General features: G+C 35.7%; 12 protein-coding genes across 12 annotated transcripts; 7 read left to right on the top strand and 5 right to left on the bottom strand. All coding sequences in view use genetic code 12, as the record gives it.

Moving 5' to 3' along the window:
• Positions 1–3,858: 3,858 nt before the first annotated feature.
• On the bottom strand, positions 3,859–4,695 carry CAALFM_C502230WA (proteasome core particle subunit beta 7; the record flags this gene model as incomplete). Its single annotated transcript, XM_715447.2, has 1 exon — positions 3,859–4,695. The coding sequence occupies one exon, from the start codon at positions 4,693–4,695 to the stop codon at positions 3,859–3,861; it is 837 nt and encodes a 278-aa protein (XP_720540.1).
• Positions 4,696–5,392: 697 nt separating this feature from the next.
• CAALFM_C502220CA (polyphosphatase) lies at positions 5,393–5,971 on the top strand (the record flags this gene model as incomplete). Its single annotated transcript, XM_715446.1, has 1 exon — positions 5,393–5,971. The coding sequence occupies one exon, from the start codon at positions 5,393–5,395 to the stop codon at positions 5,969–5,971; it is 579 nt and encodes a 192-aa protein (XP_720539.1).
• Positions 5,972–6,119: 148 nt separating this feature from the next.
• CAALFM_C502210WA (uncharacterized protein) lies at positions 6,120–7,103 on the bottom strand (the record flags this gene model as incomplete). The annotated part of the gene is made up of 1 exon (XM_715445.2): positions 6,120–7,103. The coding sequence occupies one exon, from the start codon at positions 7,101–7,103 to the stop codon at positions 6,120–6,122; it is 984 nt and encodes a 327-aa protein (XP_720538.2).
• Positions 7,104–7,303: 200 nt separating this feature from the next.
• Positions 7,304–8,398, bottom strand: CAALFM_C502200WA (uncharacterized protein; the record flags this gene model as incomplete). Its single annotated transcript, XM_715444.2, has 1 exon — positions 7,304–8,398. The coding sequence occupies one exon, from the start codon at positions 8,396–8,398 to the stop codon at positions 7,304–7,306; it is 1,095 nt and encodes a 364-aa protein (XP_720537.2).
• A 483-nt stretch (positions 8,399–8,881) lies between these two features.
• CAALFM_C502190CA (mitochondrial 37S ribosomal protein YMR31) lies at positions 8,882–9,251 on the top strand (the record flags this gene model as incomplete). Its single annotated transcript, XM_019475417.1, has 2 exons — positions 8,882–8,954; positions 9,031–9,251. The coding sequence occupies 2 exons, from the start codon at positions 8,882–8,884 to the stop codon at positions 9,249–9,251; spliced, it is 294 nt and encodes a 97-aa protein (XP_019330962.1).
• Positions 9,252–9,941: 690 nt separating this feature from the next.
• Positions 9,942–12,896, top strand: LEU3 (leucine-responsive transcriptional regulator; the record flags this gene model as incomplete). The annotated part of the gene is made up of 1 exon (XM_715443.2): positions 9,942–12,896. One exon carries the CDS (start codon positions 9,942–9,944, stop codon positions 12,894–12,896), a length of 2,955 nt encoding a protein of 984 aa, XP_720536.2.
• A 197-nt stretch (positions 12,897–13,093) lies between these two features.
• On the top strand, positions 13,094–14,698 carry GCD11 (translation initiation factor eIF2 subunit gamma; the record flags this gene model as incomplete). Its single annotated transcript, XM_715441.1, has 1 exon — positions 13,094–14,698. The coding sequence occupies one exon, from the start codon at positions 13,094–13,096 to the stop codon at positions 14,696–14,698; it is 1,605 nt and encodes a 534-aa protein (XP_720534.1).
• Positions 14,699–14,782: 84 nt separating this feature from the next.
• On the bottom strand, positions 14,783–16,810 carry SST2 (GTPase-activating protein; the record flags this gene model as incomplete). The annotated part of the gene is made up of 1 exon (XM_715440.2): positions 14,783–16,810. One exon carries the CDS (start codon positions 16,808–16,810, stop codon positions 14,783–14,785), a length of 2,028 nt encoding a protein of 675 aa, XP_720533.2.
• Positions 16,811–17,361: 551 nt separating this feature from the next.
• ORC4 (origin recognition complex subunit 4) lies at positions 17,362–19,056 on the top strand (the record flags this gene model as incomplete). The annotated part of the gene is made up of 1 exon (XM_715439.2): positions 17,362–19,056. One exon carries the CDS (start codon positions 17,362–17,364, stop codon positions 19,054–19,056), a length of 1,695 nt encoding a protein of 564 aa, XP_720532.2.
• Positions 19,057–19,266: 210 nt separating this feature from the next.
• On the top strand, positions 19,267–19,818 carry CAALFM_C502140CA (pyridoxal 5'-phosphate synthase; the record flags this gene model as incomplete). Its single annotated transcript, XM_715438.2, has 1 exon — positions 19,267–19,818. One exon carries the CDS (start codon positions 19,267–19,269, stop codon positions 19,816–19,818), a length of 552 nt encoding a protein of 183 aa, XP_720531.1.
• A 410-nt stretch (positions 19,819–20,228) lies between these two features.
• On the top strand, positions 20,229–22,712 carry RIX7 (putative AAA family ATPase; the record flags this gene model as incomplete). Its single annotated transcript, XM_715437.2, has 1 exon — positions 20,229–22,712. The coding sequence occupies one exon, from the start codon at positions 20,229–20,231 to the stop codon at positions 22,710–22,712; it is 2,484 nt and encodes an 827-aa protein (XP_720530.2).
• On the bottom strand, positions 21,710–22,288 carry CAALFM_C502130WA (uncharacterized protein; the record flags this gene model as incomplete). The annotated part of the gene is made up of 1 exon (XM_715435.2): positions 21,710–22,288. The coding sequence occupies one exon, from the start codon at positions 22,286–22,288 to the stop codon at positions 21,710–21,712; it is 579 nt and encodes a 192-aa protein (XP_720528.2).
• Positions 22,713–22,741: the final 29 nt, after the last annotated feature.

Here is a 22,741-nt window from a genome sequence, read left to right as displayed (position 1 = left end):
GTAATACACCATGATGAAAGCATAGTAAAGTCAGCAATCAAAAAAATTACGTCCAATAAATTTACAACGTATCCTATTTCAATGAAATGCGTTTTATTTAGAGTTGAATTATGAGTCATGTTGTTGGTGTGGCAGAAACAAGCTCAGACAGACCAATTCACGTAGATACACAAAAGCATATATTTTCTATGCCTTGCCCTTTCTAGAAACTGTAATTGCTCATTGTGGCTGTTTTTGATAATTTAGTGATATTATTTTTTCATGCATTTAACTTAACTAAGTGTGTAGGCGTGTTGGTAAATCTTGCGGAAAAAAATAGAACAAATTGAACAATTGGGAGTTCCGTTCCGAAAACTTACTAATATGTGTTACAATATAGAATAATCCCCCACCAAAAAAAAAAATAGAGCCGGTACCAATCAACAAATTTGGAAGAGGAGAGAGGAGAAGGGGACACACTTAAAATTAAGGAGAAAATTGTTAGGTAGTTATTTGTCAAAACAGTGGCTGGTAAACACTAGAAACAGAATCCATACAACAAGGTTTAAAGTGACGAAATAATATGATGGAAATTAAAAATACTAGAAGATAAGGATTTCACGGGAAGGAAGGGACTGTTGATGAAAACAAAGGAATTTTCATAAACAATACTTCAAAAATATGCATTGTTATATTATTTGTGTTATGAGACGAGATTCAAAACAGTATTTACCCAACAATACATAAATAGATAAAACTTCTTTTTGGTAATTAATCAACGACTATAACCATTATAAAATGAAAACTAAAACTTTAACTAAAATCAAAATTGAAGCTGAAACTGAAACTAAAAATTTGCTAAAAGTGTATTTTTAATACTAAATGCATTTCGGAATGACCTTGAAGTTGATTGACTCTCCGAGAAAAATATCTTTTTGCATCTTAATCTCATAAGTGCAAAACAAAACAAAACAAAGCAAAACTTAATTTGTAGGTGATAAACAAAATAGATCGTAACAGTTGTTCTTTCATTCCACTCTTGGAATTAATCTAAAAGTTTCTTTTTATATTTACTTTTTAACTTGAAATATGTATGTACATTATGTGAACCCTTGGCTTCTGAGTAAAGTTTATGCTTGAACAAAAGTATGCATGGCCAGTGCAGGCTATTTCAATAAATCGTGGTAGCCTTATTATATCTATAGAAATCTAAAAACAATTTCCAGTCCATGTAACTCATTTCAACTTGATTAAACTAGTAGTCTCTTACTAGTAGTAGTATTTACAATTTCATTCCGGAAACGGGAAAAAAATCTTTTTTTTCTCCCTTGTTCCGAAAATAAGAAATTATACAGTTACTAAGTGTTGACACTGATGCTAACATTGAATCTGTCCCACCACCCCAGTTTCCGATGGTTGGTTGGCTGGTGGCTGTGACAATGATAACTCGGGCGTTTCTTTTTTTTGTGTTTTTAAACTTAAAAACCTATCAACAAATTAAGGATGTTGACTTTACTGACAGAGCATTTTCAATATATGTAGTTGTAGTTGATGTTTTCATTTTTTGTCAATTGATTTGAAGCATACTTAACTACAAAGAGATGTATTCTCGGTGGCTCAAAAATAATGATCAAGATGGATTTGAGATTATAATTGGTTTGATTTGTTTTTTTTGTTTGGTTTTCCTTTTTATTTGGACTCGGATATCATACTGTTTCTGGTCCTTGCCTAATATTTTATATGTAAATGAACAATAAAAATACACTAAATTGTGAAATTTAGAACAAACAAGACTCAAAACCGCAGATGAATGAATTTTGAGTTTTAAAGGTTTATTTGTGTTAGTTGTGATAAACAACAAAACAAAGCTTATAAGATCTAAATTCTTTAATACTATGCTAAACTTGCAGTTATTGTTTCGACAATTTATGAACGTTTAGTAAATTGAGAGCTCAGCAAAATGAGAATAGAATAGAACATAATTACAATTTTTGAGGTAAATAGATTTTTGTTGTGTAATCGACCAAATATAGACAACAATTTCACTATAGTTGTAAAATATTTTCCTTCGCTTTAGAGTAACTTGGTTATTTCATCAGTTTAATTAAAGTGGAGCAAACAAAAAAGTTATGAGTGATTATTACTATTTTGGAATTATAATATTAGTAGTACAAAAGTGCAAAAAATGGTCTAGTTTTATAATATTATTTTATATTTTTCACGGATTAATTTTGTTCTTTAATTCCTTGCTTGTGTGTAATCTTTTTTATGACCAATGACGTAATTACTAACAAAAAGAGAAATAGCTTTCACATAATCCATCAAACAATTGGCGCAGATTCACATTTGTCAACGAAATCAAAAAAGGAATGGTGCGGCGTACATACTTTGACGAATCTGCATATATCGTCATTAACAAATATTTTACATGCAGCCATTCAAAGGCGCTTACTAGTTGGTTGCAAAGATATATCTCTACACTTTTATATTTTTTTATATTGTATTCTTTTTATAATCAATCAATATCTTTTTTATTATAATACAACCCAAGAAATCTATAAAAATTAAAAATTTTAAATACTCCTTTTAAATTAACAACATGTTCCCAATAATAAGATTCCTAGGATAATCTGACCTCCTGGATTTGATTGGGCAGACCATTTTTCACCATTTTGTATGTATTAGGTGGTAGAATCAAGTTTCTCACCTTCCTAATTTGGAATGGTTGACAAATTCAAACCTGCGCACCACAGACTATCGCTGGAGTGAATAAAACCAATCACAAAACAATGAGTATATTACTCGGTAAGGTAAAATGCAAATAATGGTCTTGTTCTTGGAGAAACTGGGAAATTTTTTGTGTTGGGCTAATTTTTTGACTGGTGGGTACAACAGACCCCAGAGCTTCCTTTTAATGGGTATCGAACAATAAACAAGCTCGAAGGTAGTCTTATTTCGTACTGTTGTGGTTCCAATAATTAAGAGAAAACTATTAGGGCTATATAAGAGGTAGCTGGATTTTTCTGGAGAATATCGACGATTTGTTTTTGTTGTTTCCCCAAGACTATTTTCCAGTATTGATTAGTACAGTAATTGCTTCAATTGTACTTCTTATCAAGCTTCTGCAATTTTTACTTCATAGGTTGCAACTTTTTTTTATTATTTCCTCTCTTTTCCAGTTTTTTTAAGAATGTTTAGACTAGTTCATATAATCATTTCATGGTAACAGGTTGTTGATTAGATAAGAAAAATCAAAATCAATCAATATGAGCTGTCAATTCTGGAAGTGTATTCTTGATTGTTCCAGTAACCCTTTTTTTCAATTTCCATAGATCAAAAAATCCATAAGTTTAGTAGATTCAAGTATTGACAAAGTAATCTAGGATCTATCTGTACTAAAATTGTTTCCTGTGATTGTTTTTATTAGAACGTGTTATTTCATAAGCACTCAAACAGTGGTGTAATAGCGATTGAACCCCATTGTTGCTAAATCACTTTTTTTTAATAGTATACCAAAAACACAGTTGGTCTCTTTAGTCTATTGTTTCAACCTGTTTTGGTCAAGACTTTTTATGATATAGCAATTAGCATTACTACATTTTGCTTGTGTCATGACATTACACGTTGGTAATGATTTTGGTAAAAGCAATTTTTTCTCCTGAATTTGCAACAAAAATGATACGAAAATCCAAAATCTTGAGAACAAATGGGTTAGTAGTACCGAAAAGATAACCATTTAATGAACGAGAGATATCTTTTCAAAAACAAAAGATATCGACAGCAAGACAAGTCTTTGTATCTGTTTACGCTAATTTTTAGAGGAAAAAAATTCTACAACTTAATTGAAGTAACAAATTCAAGTCTCGTATACTAATAACTTTATTGTTGTGAACTACCATATCCTCTAATATCCCCGGCAAATTTCCAACTTTGATTTTGAACTTTGGCATCCTTGATAAATTGAAAGCTTAATTCACCTGTATTTTCATCAAGCTTGATTATCACCACCGAATAATTCTCACCAGATCTAGCATCACGATAAAACAAAACTCTCATGGAATCTTCTACGGCTTTGCTAACTTGTTGCTCGTCAACTTTAACATAATCCTTATCTTCCGGAATCAAGTTTCTCAACAATGGGATAGCCAAATGTGAACCAAACCCTGTGGCCATGGTACTGGCATGGTAAGTAACTCCCAATAAATCAACATATTTCAAAAATGGAGTACGGTCCTTGTTAAACCCACCAACAATGATGGCATTCCATAATGGATTCATCTTAGATCTTCGATTGTACAAAACTCGTGACAAATATTCATGCACATTGGGGGCTCTCAAGTATTCACCGCCATCATTATCATAAACCTCTTCATCAATTTCTAATTCATCCAACAATCTAACAATATACTGCAAGTCTGAAATGTCTCCAGAAATACCAACAACAGTCTCCTTACCTACTTTAATCAATCTTTCAATGTTATTGAATCGCAATAATGAACCATACGATCCAACATGGTCTGCGGCCATTATCACCCCATTTTTGAATTTAGAAGCAATCACTGAGGTACCAGTAATTATTGGTTGTTGAGTATTCATTTTAGGGAAATTATGGGTAGTCTGTTCAACTTGGTTGTTATTGGCATGAGCAATTTTGTAATTGTATGGACCATAGGTGTCATTGGATGGTCTACCCCAACTGTATGGATCGTGATTCATTTTTCGTGATTGTTTTCTTCTTGTTTTTCAAAAAAAAAAGTTATACAAAATATAAAAACTTAAATGCAATTGAGTGAATTGATGGATGATTCAATTGATCAATGTAAGTCTGTTGATATTGAAATACAGTGGCAATTGCCTTCAACTATTTTTTTTTTCCTTTCGACTAGTATTTCGCATATTGGGTCTTTTTTTTTTGCAAACCTCACACTTCACTTTAAAAGTAGTGTAAAAATGATATAAACTCAAACAGTCATAAAAACCACTGTAAAGCTTACACCTCTACCATTATATTCTATACAAATATGTAACTAATCAAAAGGTTATCAGTTACTTGCCATCAAAACGACGCTTTTCTTGAAAACTAACTTTGGAAAGAGAGTCAAATGTGAAAAAAAGAGGAGCAAAAACATTGCTTTTTGAAAATCCTCTTTTTTCGTTGGTTTGTTGAGGTAGTGCAAGAAACGACAATACTAACCCCAGAAATATAAAAATAACCGTGCGTTGCTTTGTCTTCAATATTTGTATTCAAAAATACATTTCATAAAGGTTCTATATTTTTTCAGAAACACATTTTCGAGGCTAAAAGAAGTGGCCAAGTGACTTATCCTTTATATTGCTATTTCAACTCTTGTTTTTTTTTGACTTCAATTTGCTGACGAACATTTACATCTGAGCCCATATATACCTAGAGAATATGGAACAGCTGCAGAACTACAACAACCCAAATTTACCAGTAAAGTCACAAACAGCCAGAGAAGGTCGTGAGAATCAGCGTTATAATTCAGAAACAGGGGCAAGGATAGTTGCTGGGTGTATGTGTCTCAATGAAACCAAAGACAAAATTATTATGATATCATCTTCGAAACATAAAAACCGTTGGATAGTCCCCAAAGGTGGCAATGAATTGGACGAGTCTGAATTGGAAACTGCTGTTAGAGAGACTTGGGAAGAAGCTGGGGTAGAAGGAATAATCATAAAGAAATTGCCAGTTGTTTTGGACTCTAGAGGGAGTCAAGCACCAGTTATTAAGGGTGAATTTGATCCTGATGTTGCTACTCCTAAATCCGAATTTCATTTTTTTGAATTGCAAGTCGATCAATTGAGTACATCTTGGCCAGAGATGAAGAAAAGACAAAGAAGGTGGTGTACTTATTCTGAGGCAAAACACGAGTTGCTAAAACTGAAAAGACCAGAATTAGTTGATGCATTGAACATGTCATCTATTTTAAAAGACACTATTGACGACGAAAACCCTAAACAAGATAATTATTAGAATTAATTCCGAAAAAATTTTGAAACAGAAACAGAAACATACATACACATATCGTATATATTAATTTTATTTTATGTTTGCATTATCATTAGATACTACATCCGCCTTGTACAATTGTTTGTAGAGCATCTCATTCTTTCAACCCCTCCTATTTAAATAAGCCACTCATAATATTAGCCAACATATTCCCCTGTTGATTGGAGTTACCAATATTAACGTTAAAGTAGATTTTGCCCAAATATTCTACAGGAGCAAGAAGTTCGTATTGTTGCAAAGTGCCCCTGTATTGTTCGTATAATTTGACAAACTTTTGACTATTTGACGTGTGCTCCTTTTGTAAAGTAATAACCAATAATTGCAAAAAGTTCAAAACCGGGTAGTTTTGATAAAATAGGAAATCAGATTTTAGTGTTTCCTTATTTGTCACTTCTATCTCTTTCAAAAAAATATCCTGTGCTTCTTTGACAAATTTGATATTCTTCAAGTAAGAATAGTTTACGATGGCCCGGCCCAAAAATACCCCTGGATCAACTTCAGGGTTGGCTTTTGCATATTGTACTAAATAGTTAATATACAATGGCACACTTTCAAAAGTACCCAAAACCAAATGCAATTCTGCTATCGCAAAAACTTTTGCTCTTTCTTCAGGATCCAAAACTACTTTGCCATTTTCCAGCTCAATATCGTGTTGAGAAGTTCCATATTCAACAAACTTTAAAAACTTGGAACCAAATAAATGATGTAACTCGCAATCACCAAACTTCTCACATCCAGGAGATTTCTTTGACCAGTTGAGACTGGATTTGGCCAAGTCACTCAAACTAGGATCGTTGTTAGGCAAGTTCGAAATCAAATCAATCAATTTCAACTTGGCATCCTTATCACTCACCAAGATTCCTTCTTCGTCATAAATCTGGATTAAATAATTTATCAAGTCAGATGCAGATGCAAATTCTTTATTTTTTAATAAAATCGTGGACCCCTGGTATAACAAATCCCGAGCCTCTTTATATTGTTTTGCTTTAACATATCTGTTGGTGATTGTTCTTAATGTTTGATGGGCTTCATAGAACGAACCACTATCGATTTTGGCTTGAAATCTTTGAATTGTTCTTGCAAGCTTATCACTCATGTCACGTTCAGGGAGTACTTGATTTAAGAGCTTTGGACGCAATTAGGTTTAAAATAGTGATTTAAGAGAGGCGAAAATCAAGTTTACTATTTGTCTTTTGTTGGTTGTAGTTATTTTTTTTCCATTTTTTTTCTCAATACCTTATGCGTGTACTGTTATGGGCTAGATACACAGCTATTCTTAATATCACAAATCCCATCTCAATTAGACTTAATCTCCTGTTTGTATTTCTGCATCTTATACTTGAATAAAGACATATGGTATTTGAATTCTTTTATTCCATTATTTGATGAATTTTGCTGGAGGACAACAAATGTTGATAAGAAGTGGTTAAGATAGATGATTTGTTTACAATTCTTTAACCAATGAGTCAATTGTATAATTGGATAGTCTGTGCATTGATCCACTTTAATAAGATTTAGTGCTGTAAAGTATTTACTGCATTGATTGTTGAATCCATATTGCTGTTGTAATATTAGGCATATTTCATTTAGATTGATCATCTCCAACTCCATAAATTTCAACGACTCACGATTTGCATGAATCAAATTAGCTAAAACTTGCCCAGTTTGAAACAGCGGCAATTTGTATTTATGTCTTTCCTGTAACGTTTGTGACGTATAGGTGGATGCTGGTGCTGGGGAGATCATATTCAAGCCATAACGCAAATTTTTTTTTTGCAAAGGCACCAACGATTGGAATTTCAACTGTTTCAATTGAAACTTGGGAATGCTAAAGCTCTCAGTATTAAGTGATAAGGACGATGACACAGCATGTTTTATTAACGTAATTTTTAAAATTGTGATTGTTGTGGGAAAATGTTTTATCCATCGAACTAGCCATTCTATTGATTTGACGTTAATTATAAGGTGTGTCAAATTGCTGAACTGGTTTAACTTAGTTACTATGGATAGTATCAGCTTGTTATTGAACATTGCTGGAGAAAAATTCAAGCATAGTGTATCCAACTTTTGACATATTCTGCTGTCCTGTAGCAACTTTATGAAAGCAGAACACAGAATACAGTCTTTGTCAGTGGTTTTAGTACTCTTGTTGATTATCACCAATGGTCTTAGCGTATATAGCATATATTTGTACCCGTAGTATAATTGTTTGCAGGTGTATATTATGGGTAAAATCAGACAAACCTTGTACCTTTCTTTCCAGCATTCGTATAAAATTCTGGCTATAATAGGATAAGGAAGTGCCAAAATACTGATTGTGAAAGCATCTTCCAAGGATTCCATATCGGGTTTTGAAAAGACACTATTAACACAAGACGATCTATCGATCATGATAAGACTGCAATGATTGCAAAATGATATACAAGAGTTAAAGATATTGATTAACAAACAAGTACATTTTTTAGATTTTTAGTATGCCAATGTTTTCAGATTGTTATGTCGTCCTTCGACCTGAGAAGTTTATGCATACTACATAAATCTAGAATTTATAGATTTTACTTTATTTCCTTTCTGAGTATTGAAACAGAAATACAATCAGTTTTGAAAGTATAACTATTGGTTCATCAAGGATGCAAAATTCCTTCGCCACCTCCAATTTTAAATCCAAAATTGATGCACATATGTCACGGGTCTTTCGGCGTGAATCGGAATGAAAAAAAAAGTCAAGTTACACCGAGACTTCTCCAAGTTACAAGAAGCAAGAAAAAAATAGTGGTCCAAAAGAGAAAGAGGAAGGAAAAAAAAAACCAAATCCAATCATATCACTCACATCAAAGAAGAAACAATAATCAAATTTCCATTGAAACAGTTACAATGAAAACTGCAGCTAGACTATTAAAATACGTTCAATCAATAAAATTTGTGGGTGGACCACATCCAGCACCAAGTATGTTGCACAAACACTTTCTCCCGATAGTTGTTCAATACTAACATTATGGTTTTTTCCTTTCACATTTTTAAAGAACCACATGCAGCAGGACCTCATCCATTGGCCCCAGAAGGGTTGGTACCTAGTGGATTAAACTCAACCAAATCAAGCACATATCACAACAGTAATCCAGTTGAGCCTCAAAACGGGGAATTTTTTGCAAGAAGTGAATTATCTGCTAGATTTAGATACAGAACTATAAAGGCAGAAGAGATTGAACAGGTTGAAAGTGGCGGAGCTGAATTTGTGTTTTAGCTTATTTAAGATGTGCATAAAGGGTGTGTTCTGAAAGTTCCTAGGTGATTTTTGCTCATGGAAAATTATGTTGGTATCTGTTTATATAGTTGTCCTACAGCGATTTAATGCGAATTAAGCAAGGTTTTAAGACTATTTAAAGAACTGCCATACTGTTACTATCATCCAGACCTTTATTATTTATAGAAACCCTACCAGTATAAAAGAATATCTATTCGAATGACGTTTACAAAGTCTTTCCGTGACGCACACAACCAATATGGAGATAATTTTCCAGTAAAAGTGATGCATTCGCATGTCTCTCTTTCCAGTTATGATCGGAAAGGATTCTCTATTAGAAAGCTAATACGACTGTGCATTGAACTTCAACTCTTTTTTATTGCTTTTTTACACAGATAGTACCAAAGCATGGTATCCACCTTTTTAAAACGACCATAGACAATAGTACTCTGAACTTTGAAAGCAACCTCAAGCTATTAGAACAGTGATTACAAGAGTTAACTAGTATGCATCATCTCATTTGTTGGGGGAGAGCATTACACCTGAGAAAAAAACATTGCACCATGCAAATTAAACTAAACTGAAAAAAAAGAAAATTATCCAAACATCTCACTCTGATTATTAAAAACAACAACAGACCACCAAAAAAGAAAGAGCTTGTCAAAGCAACAGTGACCGCTGCAACTCTACATGAATAATAACGTCGCAAGTAGCCAGAATAGTGGGAAGAGCTCATTGGATAACCTTGTTCATATTGCGAGCAATATGTCACAAGAATTTCGTCTCCCCAACCGACCCAGCATCCCGCCCAACCAATCTTTGTCTCAAACGCCTTTGAATCAACAACCAGCATCCGAGTATAATAGTGCAACAAGCACTCCTTCACCATCGATGGCAACTGGCCTGAAAACTAAAAGGAGTAAGAAAATGGCGTGTGTTGAATGCAGACAACAGAAATCTCGCTGCGATGCCTTTGAAAAGCGGCCTGATCCCTGCACAAGGTGTGCAAAAAAAGGACTACATTGTGACGTCAAGTCTGATTACAAAAGAACCTATAAAAGAGCACGTATGGCACAAATTGAAAAAGAATTTGAGGAGTTGAAAAAGACTTTGACGACTACACAGGCAGCTGAATTATTGACAAAGTTTCCTTCTTTGTCTTCGGCTTCACCTGATACAAATCCACAAGAAGAAACTCTGCAGATCCAGGTTAAGATCGAGCCTGGTACCCTGAATGACACAACTCAAGGTATTGCAGGTGTAGGGGTAGCTAAGACTACTAGTAATGTTGATTTGCCACAACATTCAACAAAAGCAGTCGAAGGTGCATACACACAACAAAACTCCACCAAGAATACGCAATTTACACCTTACCGGATTCTGTCACATAATTCATCGGAAACTAGTCAGTCGATTCCTAACACGCCATCAATCACAAGACAAGTTGAGTCAAATACTCGTAGTCAAATACCATTAGCACAGCAAGAAAAGAAAGTAGAATTATTGGATAGCTCGCTTATCTGTGAGGAAAAATCTGTTGATGACATTTCGCTCATGCCAGAGACAATAAAGAAACTTTATTTGGAGTATTTCGAGAGATATCATCCAATATTACCGGTAGTCGACGTATCATTAGGTCCAGAAAGAATCTACAGATTGTGTCCAGCCTTATTTTGGGTAATTATGTTTGTTTCCTTAAGAAGATTTCCAGATAATTCATCAAAGTCGTTGTTGGTACGTTTGTCCCCGATTGTGAAAGGGATACTAGCAGAAATTATGATATCTCCCATTACAAGATATAACCCTATAGAAGAGGATGAGCCAATTTACAATGTGAGTTCAGTCTACTCAGTGCAAGCATTTTTATTGTATTCATACTGGCCACCGATCACCTCGTCTTTGAGTGCTGACTCTTCCTATAATACAGTTGGAACGGCCTTCCTTCAGGCCATCAGGATTGGCCTTCATACACCAACATTAGTCAATACTAGTGAGATGAACAAAGACGAGAAAACAAAACATCAATTGACAATGACCCATGAACAACTCAAGACTTGGATATTTTGCAACATTGCATCTCAAACTATAGCGACAGCATTTGGGTTTCCAGCCTGCACTCAATTCGAGTCTTCAATGTGGTTTTACAATCAGCCTGGCAGCTCCATAATAATACCCAGAAACTTACAGCTAATGATGGAGATTGCTCAGTTTGAAGACCAAATGGCGAAGGCATTGAACTCGAATCCCATGGATCCTTGCGGACTAATAGACGCTAGCGAAAGACTACCCCTTTTAAAATTGCTTCTGAAAAGATTAGACACCATAGAAATAACCTTGAAAAACGAAATGTTACAGCCGAGTGATAGAAGATTTCGTGTGTTTGAAATTTTGTCAGCGAGGGTGCATTTGCTCAGCTACTATTTCATGGATACAGTAAGAATAGCTCAATTTGAGCTACAAAAGGGTTTAATCAGGTTATACAATGCAGCTATAGCATTAATCAGCCACACGTCAGAGTGCCAAGCTGAAGACAAAAAGTTTGTAAAGTATTTGCCAGGGGTGTATTTATTAAACCTTTGGCAAGCCGGATGTATAATTGGGAAACTAATTCATTCTAGCTTGAAAAAGTTTATTGACGTGGGTACAGGAAAACAAAGCTACGAATCGGTGATAACTTTCACCGCAACAGCGTCAATTTTGAAGCACGATATGGCGTATAGGTCAAGTGGAATTACGCGAAACATGTGGCAACTTTTCAGAGAGTTGGATGCCAAAAAAATGAATTCGTTGAGCATTGATATAAGAAATAGAATGTCTGCTTCAGTCTTTTTTGATTGTTTGAAATTATTGAGAGCCCAGGTTGGCATCACAAAACTAACTACGAAAACTGATGAGAGTCACCCTGCTGATGACGATGAGGCAATTGAAGAGTCACAAGAAGAAGTGGAAGACGAAGATGATCAACAACTCGCGGAAATGGGTAACGAAAAGGCTGCACCTTCTGAAGATGAAAAGAATGGCTCATTGCATAATGTTAGCCAAAAATCTACACCAAACAGTACTACCTCAAGCAGAGTTCGCAGAGCAAGAACATTATCTAACAATATGGATGCTGAATCGAAAACTAGAAAAATCATTCGAACAATTCCTTTGGATCCAGAGCCAATATCCATTGGTGCATCGAAACGAAGCTCGATATTTAAAGTTGTGAACTCTTCTACAGATTCTTCACCAATTATGAAATCAGATGTAAGCACTCCAAATTCCAACAGAATTAATGATCATCAGACAAGAACTCAAACATACAACCCATCCCATGTGGGCAAACAATATCTGCAACAGCTGCCACATATTTCATCAAAACAAACAGTCCAATCATCGCAATATCAACATCATCAACAACAACAACAACCACAACAATTACAACAGCACCAATACGAGCAAATATTGCAACTGGATAATCGTAGTTATCAGCCAGCACAGAACATCAGCGAAGCACCTTTGCTGCAATTCTCTGCCTTCGCGTTCAATGAATCGCCTATACAGCTTGGTTTAGAAAACTTGGATATCGATAATTTTGATCACGATATGCTTTGGAAAGATGTTGATAGCGTCATGAACGATTTTGGTTTTCACACAAGTTGATGTCGTGTGAATTTGCACAAAACGACAGAAAAAAAAAGATCAGGAAAACTTTTTCTTAGTTTAAATATGTACATAAATTTTTGTATGCGGAATCAAACATTAGTAAGGTAAAAAAAAAAAGGCGAGTGTAAAAAAAAAATATTCATAAAATGAAAAATTTTCATTTCATCATAATTTCAGTAATACCAAACTAAAGCATGTCATACGACGATATAGAAAATGCCACTCCTGATATTGTTATTGGGAGTACTATAGAGGAACCTGAAGAAGATTACCAAGTGGAAAGTGACAATGAGTTACAAGCCGCAGACCATGAGTCATCGCAAATAAATGAAGAATCAGCCAAAGGCAAAAAGTCAGTTGCATTTACTGGATTGGATGAAGACGAGGAAAATGCAGAGGAATTGGCCAGAAAGGAGTTTGAAGAAGGTGGTGGATTGCCTGAACAACCAGAAAACCCAGATTTCAATGAGTTAACACCTTTATCTCCCGAGATTATCAACAGGCAAGCCACCATTAATATTGGTACCATTGGTCATGTCGCCCACGGGAAGTCTACTGTTGTCAGGGCTATCTCTGGTGTCCAGACCGTTCGTTTCAAGGATGAATTAGAAAGAAACATTACTATCAAGTTAGGTTACGCCAATGCCAAAATTTACAAATGTGATAACCCAGAGTGTCCAGAACCAGATTGTTACAGATCATTCAAATCAGATAAGGAAATAAGACCAAAATGTCAAAGAGCTGGCTGTGACGGTCGCTACAAATTGTTAAGACATGTCTCTTTTGTTGATTGTCCAGGACATGATATTTTGATGAGTACTATGTTGTCAGGTGCTGCCGTGATGGATGCCGCCTTGTTGTTGATTGCCGGTAATGAAAGTTGTCCACAACCCCAGACTTCTGAGCATTTGGCTGCCATTGAAATTATGAAATTGAAACATGTTATTATTTTGCAAAATAAAGTTGATTTGATGAGAGAAGAATCAGCCTTGGAACACGAAAAATCTATCATTCAGTTTATTAGAGGTACAATTGCCGATAATGCTCCGATCGTGCCTATTTCTGCTCAATTGAAATACAACATTGATGCAGTGAATCAATTTATTGTTAACTACATACCTGTGCCAATGAGAGACTTTACTGCTTCACCAAGATTGATCGTTATCAGATCTTTCGATGTGAACAAGCCTGGTGCAGATGTAGACGAATTGAAAGGAGGTGTTGCAGGTGGTTCTATTTTGACTGGTGTTTTTAAGATTGGTGATGAGATCGAGATTAGACCTGGTATCGTCACCAAAGATGATCAAGGAAAGATTCAATGTAAACCTATATTCTCGAACGTGGTTTCCTTGTTTGCTGAGCATAACGATTTGAAATTTGCTGTTCCTGGTGGTTTGATTGGTGTTGGTACTAAAGTTGATCCTACGTTGTGTAGGGCTGATAGATTGGTTGGTCAAGTTGTTGGTGCAAAAGGAAACTTGCCCTCTATTTACGCTGATATTGAGATAAACTATTTCCTATTAAGAAGATTGTTGGGTGTCAAAACTGAAGGTCAAAAGCAAGGTGCTAAAGTTCGTAAGTTGGAACAATCTGAAGTGTTGATGGTAAATATTGGTTCTACTGCAACTGGTGCTAGAGTGGTTGCTGTTAAAGCAGATATGGCTCGTTTACAATTGACTACACCAGCCTGTACAGAAATCAACGAAAAAATTGCGTTGTCTAGACGTATTGAAAAGCATTGGCGTTTGATTGGTTGGGCCACTATCAAGAAAGGTACAGCATTAGAACCAATTTCTTAAAACCGGGAAACCACCAAGCATACATTTGTAGATTAGTTATTGCATTTATATATTCGAATATATAAAAGTAAAATAAATACAGTACTAGAAAGTTGTAATTATCCTATTACTTGTTACACCTAATGTTTCCAAAAACTTTGGGATAGAGTCAACTTCCATAAGGTGGTATATTTGAAGCTTAATTTGTAGCAACAGATTTGCAATCTTTCTGAAATTGTTAGCTGGTGCCGAAAGCTCATCATGATCATGACATCTCGGTGTAGAACCTCCTGCTTCTTCCAGTACTGATGACCCCAAAGCAAAATCTTCAGTAGGTGTTTGTAAATAAATAATCGACTCGTTATCGCCATTATCTCTAGCCCCTGAATCCCCAATCATCAATGTAGTGATTTTTGATCTTAATCTAAAATCAATATTCACAATCTTCGGAGAATCTATACTCAAATAAGTGTGGAATATTTGGAAAGCAAAAGACATACATGTTACTTGCAAATCCTTCAAATGTATGTTAACATCTGAGCTTTTTACTGGTATGCAGCTGTGGTTTTGGTTGTCGATAATATCACTTAAATCCTCCCAAGCTTTGTACGTTTCCTCAAATTGCATTAGTTGAATATAAGCTTCTAAATTTTCAACACAATGATCCTTAATCAAATGTTTTCGAAACTGTAGCCGCATTCCCGGATCATTCAAAATATTCTGCAATGTAACATTGCTAGCCAATCTTAAAATTTTTGTTCCAGGTTGCAAAGAGGAACTATCCTGTAAATTTCTATCGAAAAAGTCCCACAGAGATAGTGCTAATCCTAGGGTTGACAATTGGTAAAAGGCGTCTCTAGAGAAACTAAGGCTGCTAGAAAAGGATACTGGCTTTATTAAATTGTGTTTGACAAGCAACCTGGCAATTTCGTGAGCATGATTTGGGTTTATGATATCCGTGCAATCTAGTATCCACTGGTATATTGCCTTACCACTGATACAATAGTCAACTGTAACACTTTTATTCGGTCCAACCAAAACTATTTTGTCTTTTAATAACCGAACACCAACAGAGGATACATAATATTGTGAATGAGCATCTGATTCCGGGTTAGTAAAGTACCTGTGGTGGAATGGGCTAGTTGCCATTTCTTTACTATCAGTAACTGAATGTGTTTCAGAGCTTTGGTGTGTTTTTGAGAAATGGCGATAACTAGTAAAACTGAATCCCTCAACATCTGAAGAGTCATCATTGTTCTGCTTCGCATTCTTGGCGTCTTGGGAATTACTAAATACTTTGTATAGCTTATCAAAGCTTTCACTGTCTGAAAAATTCAAACTTGGTAACGCATCCTGTGTGTTTGAAGGAGTCCAAACATTTGGTTCTGGCCCCATCATTAAATTGAATAATAAATAAAGTAAGTATTCTGAATAGAGGATCCTGTCGCTCCTAGTATCGCGATCAAAGTTAAATAACTCCATGGTATTGAAATCATGTGCCAAAAGAACTTCAGGAAATTCTTCCCTCTCCATTCCAATTCTTTCACAGAATTCTTGGACAATAGCTATTCCTTTGGGGGTTGGTTGTAATGCAACATTGGACTTGGCCCCACTCCTTGTTCTATCAGCAGGTGAGTGTAACAATCTAGCTTTGTAAAACTGTTCAATCAACGCTAAACTTACTTCCGATTTAAAGCTGTATGAAATACAAGTAACTGTGTTAACCAGCTCAACGTCTAGCTGTAAGTCTTTCATTTTCTCAATAGCTGACTCCAAGCTAAAAGAATATGGGTAGCTTTTCCTTAGCGGTTTGTGAAGCTTAATTATAGGTGGTGAATTAAACAAATAATTAGTCAATCCATCTCTTTCTAACCTGAGAGATATAATCAATAATGAGAATATATCTTTTATATCTTTTTCAAATATCCTACCACTGCTAGTTCGACTAAACTTGTGATGGGTAGCCTCATGTAAAATAGAAGTCTTTGAGGGAGAACATCCCAACTCCGTGAGCAATTTTGTGTTTTGTGGAGTTATAGAAGCAAGCAAAATCAGTCCTTTTGTATGTTTTTGGCAGTCATAATCTAACTCCATATTATCTCGTGGCATATTTATCGTGATAATTGAATCCATAATTAATTAATTATGAAAAAGATGTACAATAGTATTTCCCATAACAAAAACCACCTCCAAAGGGGAATTTGAAAAGTACTTAAGGCATCATTTTATTTTATTGGTTTGTAAAAATGTTGTTTCACCAAGGTGTTGAAATTATTACAACTCCCAAGTTTTTGCATCCAGTGAAGTGTTTCAGAATTGCCAAATAGGAAACCTCATCAGATCCATGCCACATCTAATTTTATGGGGGGGAGGGGGTTGCGAATGGGAGAGTATCGGGCGTGCAACTTGGTCATTTTTAGCTTAGATTGTTTTTAGTATTTTTTTTATTTTTTTTTTGGTTTCTTTCACGTTATGTTTGAGTTTTGGATTATGAAACACACAGTTCAACTTAACCATAGCTTCTTTTGTTTTACAAAGTTACAACAAGTTTAACATCTTTTTGAGGAGGTTATAAATCACTTTTGAACTGGATTTTATTTTCAAACAATCATTGCAATTTGCTAGAGGGGAAAAGAGAATTTTTTTTTCTTTCGAAAAAGCTAACTCAAGAGTAAAACTATTTCATGAATTCACAGGACCATTTCAAGGATGATTTTGAAGGCGAATTTAAACCAATTAAGTATTTGCCCAAACGAAAAATAGACAAAGAAGAGTCATCAATCAATTCTGTGAACCCGAATGCTAATATTAAAAGAATCAAAAAGGCGTCACTGGTGATTGGTATTGATGACGACAATACATATCTAGACAGCCCATTGGATAAAACTAAACATTCCAAAACAGTACCAGATGGTCAATATGATGCTAATGACCATGCTATAACTCTTCCAGAGGCTGTAGAAGATGACATTGAAACAGTGAAAACCCAAATACTCGATCAACTAAATGGAAATTTGCAAATATTTTCATCAACTCCTTCCGTATCTGAAAAATATTCTGAAATCTATTCGATATTTGAGCGAACTATCAAAGACAAAGAAAGTCACTCTGTGTTAATGGTAGGACCAAGATCTAGTGGAAAAACAACGATTGTTAAAAGCGCCTTAAAAGAGTTAAATGGCAATTACAAGGGTGAGTTTATTTCCATATATTTAAATTCCTCAGTTCAAACTGATGACAGTTCCGCTCTTCGAGAAATAGCAAGACAGTTGGATATCAATGTGAAAAAAGATGTGGGTGGGTATGGTTCCGATTCGATGGAGTTGACAAATGAAAAGATCGGGTATGCAAATTTTGAAAAAAAATCTATAAATGACACTTTTTCCAACATATTAAGTGTATTGACCAGCAACAAGGGAGATCGGGATGAAAGAATGCCCTTGGTTTTTGTTATTGATGAATTTGAAAAATTTACTGTTGACAGTAGACAGACTTTATTGTATAATTTGCTAGATATATCGCAAAGCAGTGCAACTCCATTATGTGTTGTTGGGCTAACCACCAAAATAACGACAAAGGAAGCGTTGGAAAAGAGAGTTAGTAGCAGATTTTCTCAAAGGGTCATTTCTTTGGTTCATGAAGCTTCATTAGAGAACTTCTGGGATAACTGTAAAGCGTCACTTTTGTTACAAGATTCCACCATTGATAAATTGAAAAATCCAGAGTATGGATTACTGTGGAATAAGCATGTTGAGCAATTGTACTGCAAAAAGAACAGTCTTCTTAAAGGCATGGTTGTTCGTAATTATCACACCGCCAAGGATTATAGAAAGTTCAACAATGCCTGTAAAGTGCCTGTTTCAAAGTTGAGTTTACATCATACCTACATTGAGGAAAGCTATTTTAAATTGCGTACTACCGGTAGCAACGGGGTGCAGGATTTGGTGACTTCATTATCAGATTTGGAATTGCTTTTGGTTATTGCGGCCGTAAGGTGGATAGAAAAATTTGAACTTCAAACCATAAATTTTAACTTGGCCTACACAGAATATCAAGAGATGGTCAAAAACTTCAACACTGGTAACGCTATTGTCAGCTCGACTTCCCTTGACAGCAGAATTGCTGCAAATATCAAAGTGGATAGAAAGGTTTTATCCCGAAGGGTGTCGCTAAATAGTTGGAGCACGTTGTACAAGCTAGGTATATTGTTGGACCCTAAAGGTGACTATGTCGAAGGTCAATCTAACAACTATAGCTATCATATCAACAAGAATTTAATTATAGAGGAGAATCAAATGGTGTTGGTAGATATCACGCTCGATGAGTTAAATGGCTTTATAGAAGACAAGCATGTGTTCAAACGCTTTGTTAGGTTGTAAGTTATAGGTTGCTTTTAGTGCTTTTGAGAATGTAAATAAGCATAAACCCATTGCTAACATCATTATCAACCAATAGTATGTTTACCACAAGTAAATAGTGTGGTCGTGTAAGGCGGTAAATGGTTTTGGTGGGTTTATTTTTCTTTAAAAATCCAGACATGTCTTGCGATTTTTTGAAAATTGTTGCTTCTACAACATTATACAAAGCCCATGTCTCAGAAGGAAAGTTTACCTGAATCTGTTCTTAATTTGCTCAATTCCAGCAGATTCATACATTTAGCAACGTGTTTAGACAACAAGCCCCATGTTTCTTTGATGAATTACACGTTTGTTCGTCAGAGGGATGATAACGTCGTGATTGTTTCTACACCAAGGAAAACAACAAAGTTTGAAAATATGTTGTCGAATCCCAATGTTTCCTTGTTGATACACGATTGGATTTCTGTGAAGAATACAGCTGGTCAGCCTCTGGAAGAATCATCTGCTTCTCCAAAACGCAACTCACTTTATGAATTGCTTGCGAATTTCAACAGGAATGAGCTCAGTAGAGTGTCTGTTATGTTAGATGGTGAGGCAAAGATTCTTGATAAGACTGTAGATGGGAAGGATTTTGATTTCTACAAGTCTTTGCATTTAAACAACTCAAAAATTGATCACGCCCAAGTTAAAAATTATATTGAGAATGATGACAACGCGTTGATTATTATACGCATCACTAATTGTAAGGTAACAGATACGGATAATAATGTGGAGCTGTACTAAATTGGTAAAGTACATTAAATACTTAGCTATATATCCAAGATAATAAAAGCAATGTTACGTCCTACTAATATGTTGTGTGTTGTAGGTAGAGACTGTTTTCTTAGTTGCTTTCTTTATCATATCATTTGTACTGATATGGATATACCCATATACACCTAAGAAAAAACAGTCAATTATATTCCTGATAACTGACTATCTATTAGTCATCTGGTGTTGTTGTCATAAGGTTGTAGTTTAACTCTGCTTTTGTGTTCACATCTAAATTATGAAAAACCTTAGATCGAAAGCCTGCGAAGAGAGAAGAGGCAAATTTGAAAAAAAAAAAAATAGAATTAAAAGAAAGTAGCACGAAGTCAACGACATCAGAACCAGCAACCCAGGCAGCGCTAAAACGAATATCCAAGAAAGCGATGTCAAAGAGTAGAACTGTTACTGGATCCTTGGATCAAAAAATCTACAATTTAATCCATGATTTACTTCAGGAGCAGACAGAAGAAAACAAGAGAGCAGCTACCGCAGACGAAGAGCATGATCCATTTTCGTGCATGGCTTCATCTCATAATCTCACTGTTTCCCAGGTGTTGGCTTACGTACAGATGAAAGATTTTCAATTGAAAAGAATGAAGAAGAATTACCTTGAAAAGTCGATAGCAGCCAGTTTAAAAGTAATTCGTCAAGATGAGACAGAAGAGTTCGGAGATCGTGAGAATGGCATCGGAGATGAATCAGAAGCTGAGAATGATAGAGAGTGTGAGAATGACTTGATGGAGGTCAAAGACCTGAATGCGATAAACAAGTCCGTTGTTTCTTTATGGAATCAGGAAAAGACTGATGGTGAATCTGATGGTGTAAACAATGAAGAGGGCCAGCAAGCAGATACCACAGAGCTACTTAAGGGAAACAAAAGAAAGGCAAAAGGTCTGGCAAAAACTCAATTGAAAAAGCAAAAGAGAAAAATCGACTACTCTACTCCCAATATAGATTTATCGTCTTTAGGAGGGGTGGAGAGTGTCACGACCCAGTTGTTAGAAATCATTGGACTCCCAATTTTACATCCAGAAATATATTCTTCTACAGGAGTGGAACCACCAAGAGGAGTACTTTTGTACGGCCCTCCGGGATGTGGTAAGACAACCATTGCCAATGCTTTGGCTGGCGAATTGAAGGTGCCATTCATTAATATTTCTGCCCCCTCGGTTGTCTCAGGAATGTCAGGTGAATCTGAGAAAAAACTAAGAGAGATATTTGAAGAAGCCAAACAGATTGCTCCTTGTCTAATATTCATGGACGAAATTGATGCTATTACACCAAAACGAGATGGAGGAGCTCAGAGGGAAATGGAAAAGAGAATAGTAGCGCAATTGTTAACCCTAATGGATGAATTGACATTGGAAAAAACAGGTGGTAAACCTGTTGTTGTTATTGGTGCAACAAACAGACCCGACTCCTTAGATTCAGCGCTTCGACGAGCAGGTAGGTTTGACAGAGAAATTTGCTTAAATGTGCCGAATGAAGAGCAGAGAATCTCCATTCTCAAAGCGATGACGAAAAACATCAAACTCGAGAATGGTGAGCATTTCAACTATAGAGAGCTTTCCAAATTGACTCCAGGTTATGTTGGTGCAGATCTCAAGAGTTTGGTCACTGCTGCAGGTATAAGTGCTATTAAGCGAATTTTTGAAACAATGAGCGAATTGCAAGAAGAATCACATCTGGTCAAGGATGATTCCATGGATGTGGACCCCGTTAGCTTAGACGCAAATAAAGAAGACATGATCAAGAAATTTGAGCAAAAATCAGAGGCTGAAAAGTTGTCAACCATTAAAAAGTTTTTAAACATGCATCCAGATCCATTGAATCAAGAACAATTGGCACCTTTGGCTATCACGTATCAAGATTTTGTAAATGCACTTCCCAGTGTCCAGCCCAGTGCCAAGAGAGAGGGATTCGCAACTATTCCAGATGTCACATGGCAAAACGTGGGCGCTTTATTCAAGATCAGAATGGAATTGCATATGTGTATAGTGCAGCCAATCAAAAAGCCTGAGTTGTATTTGAAGGTTGGTATTGCTGCTCCAGCTGGTGTTTTGATGTGGGGACCTCCAGGTTGTGGTAAAACGCTATTAGCTAAAGCTGTTGCTAACGAATCCCGCGCAAACTTTATTTCTATAAAAGGACCAGAATTATTGAACAAGTATGTCGGGGAGTCTGAAAAGGCTGTGCGACAAGTTTTCCAAAGAGCTCGAGCCTCTACGCCGTGTATTATTTTCTTTGATGAGTTGGATGCGTTGGTCCCAAGGAGAGATACTTCAATGTCAGAGTCGAGCTCTAGAGTCGTTAATACTTTATTGACAGAATTAGATGGTTTGAATGATAGAAAAGGAGTATTTGTCATAGGTGCCACTAATAGACCAGATATGATTGATCCCGCAATGCTTAGACCGGGTAGGCTTGACAAGACTTTGTACATTGAATTACCCACTCCTGAGGAGAGATTGGAAATTTTGAAAACATTAGTACGCACCAACAATAGTCCCTTGCACAGAAATGTTGATTTGAATGCGATTTCGAGAGACCCCAGATGTGGAAACTTCTCTGGTGCAGATTTGTCTTCATTGGTTAAAGAGGCAGGGGTCTGGGCTTTGAAAAAGAGGTTTTTCCAAAACCAAAAAATACAAGAATTGGATAGTTCTGGATTCTATGAAGACTCTATTGGTGAAGATGACATTTCTATTACTGCTGAAGATTTTGATCATGCTCTTTCTTCCATTAGACCCAGTGTTAGTGACAGAGATAGGATGCGTTATGAAAAGCTAAACAAAAAGTTGGGCTGGAATATAATCTCTGATAAAGAGCCTGATGATGCTGGTAGTACATCTGATAAAAACGATTAAATTTTACACTTCACTTTTCATATCTTTGT

This window comes from Candida albicans, chromosome 5, assembly GCF_000182965.3.
Source record: "Candida albicans SC5314 chromosome 5, complete sequence".
Classification (NCBI taxonomy): domain Eukaryota; kingdom Fungi; phylum Ascomycota; class Pichiomycetes; order Serinales; family Debaryomycetaceae; genus Candida; species Candida albicans.
The sequence above is the reverse complement of the archived record's forward strand: the minus strand, read 5'-3'. Positions and strand labels throughout refer to the sequence as shown.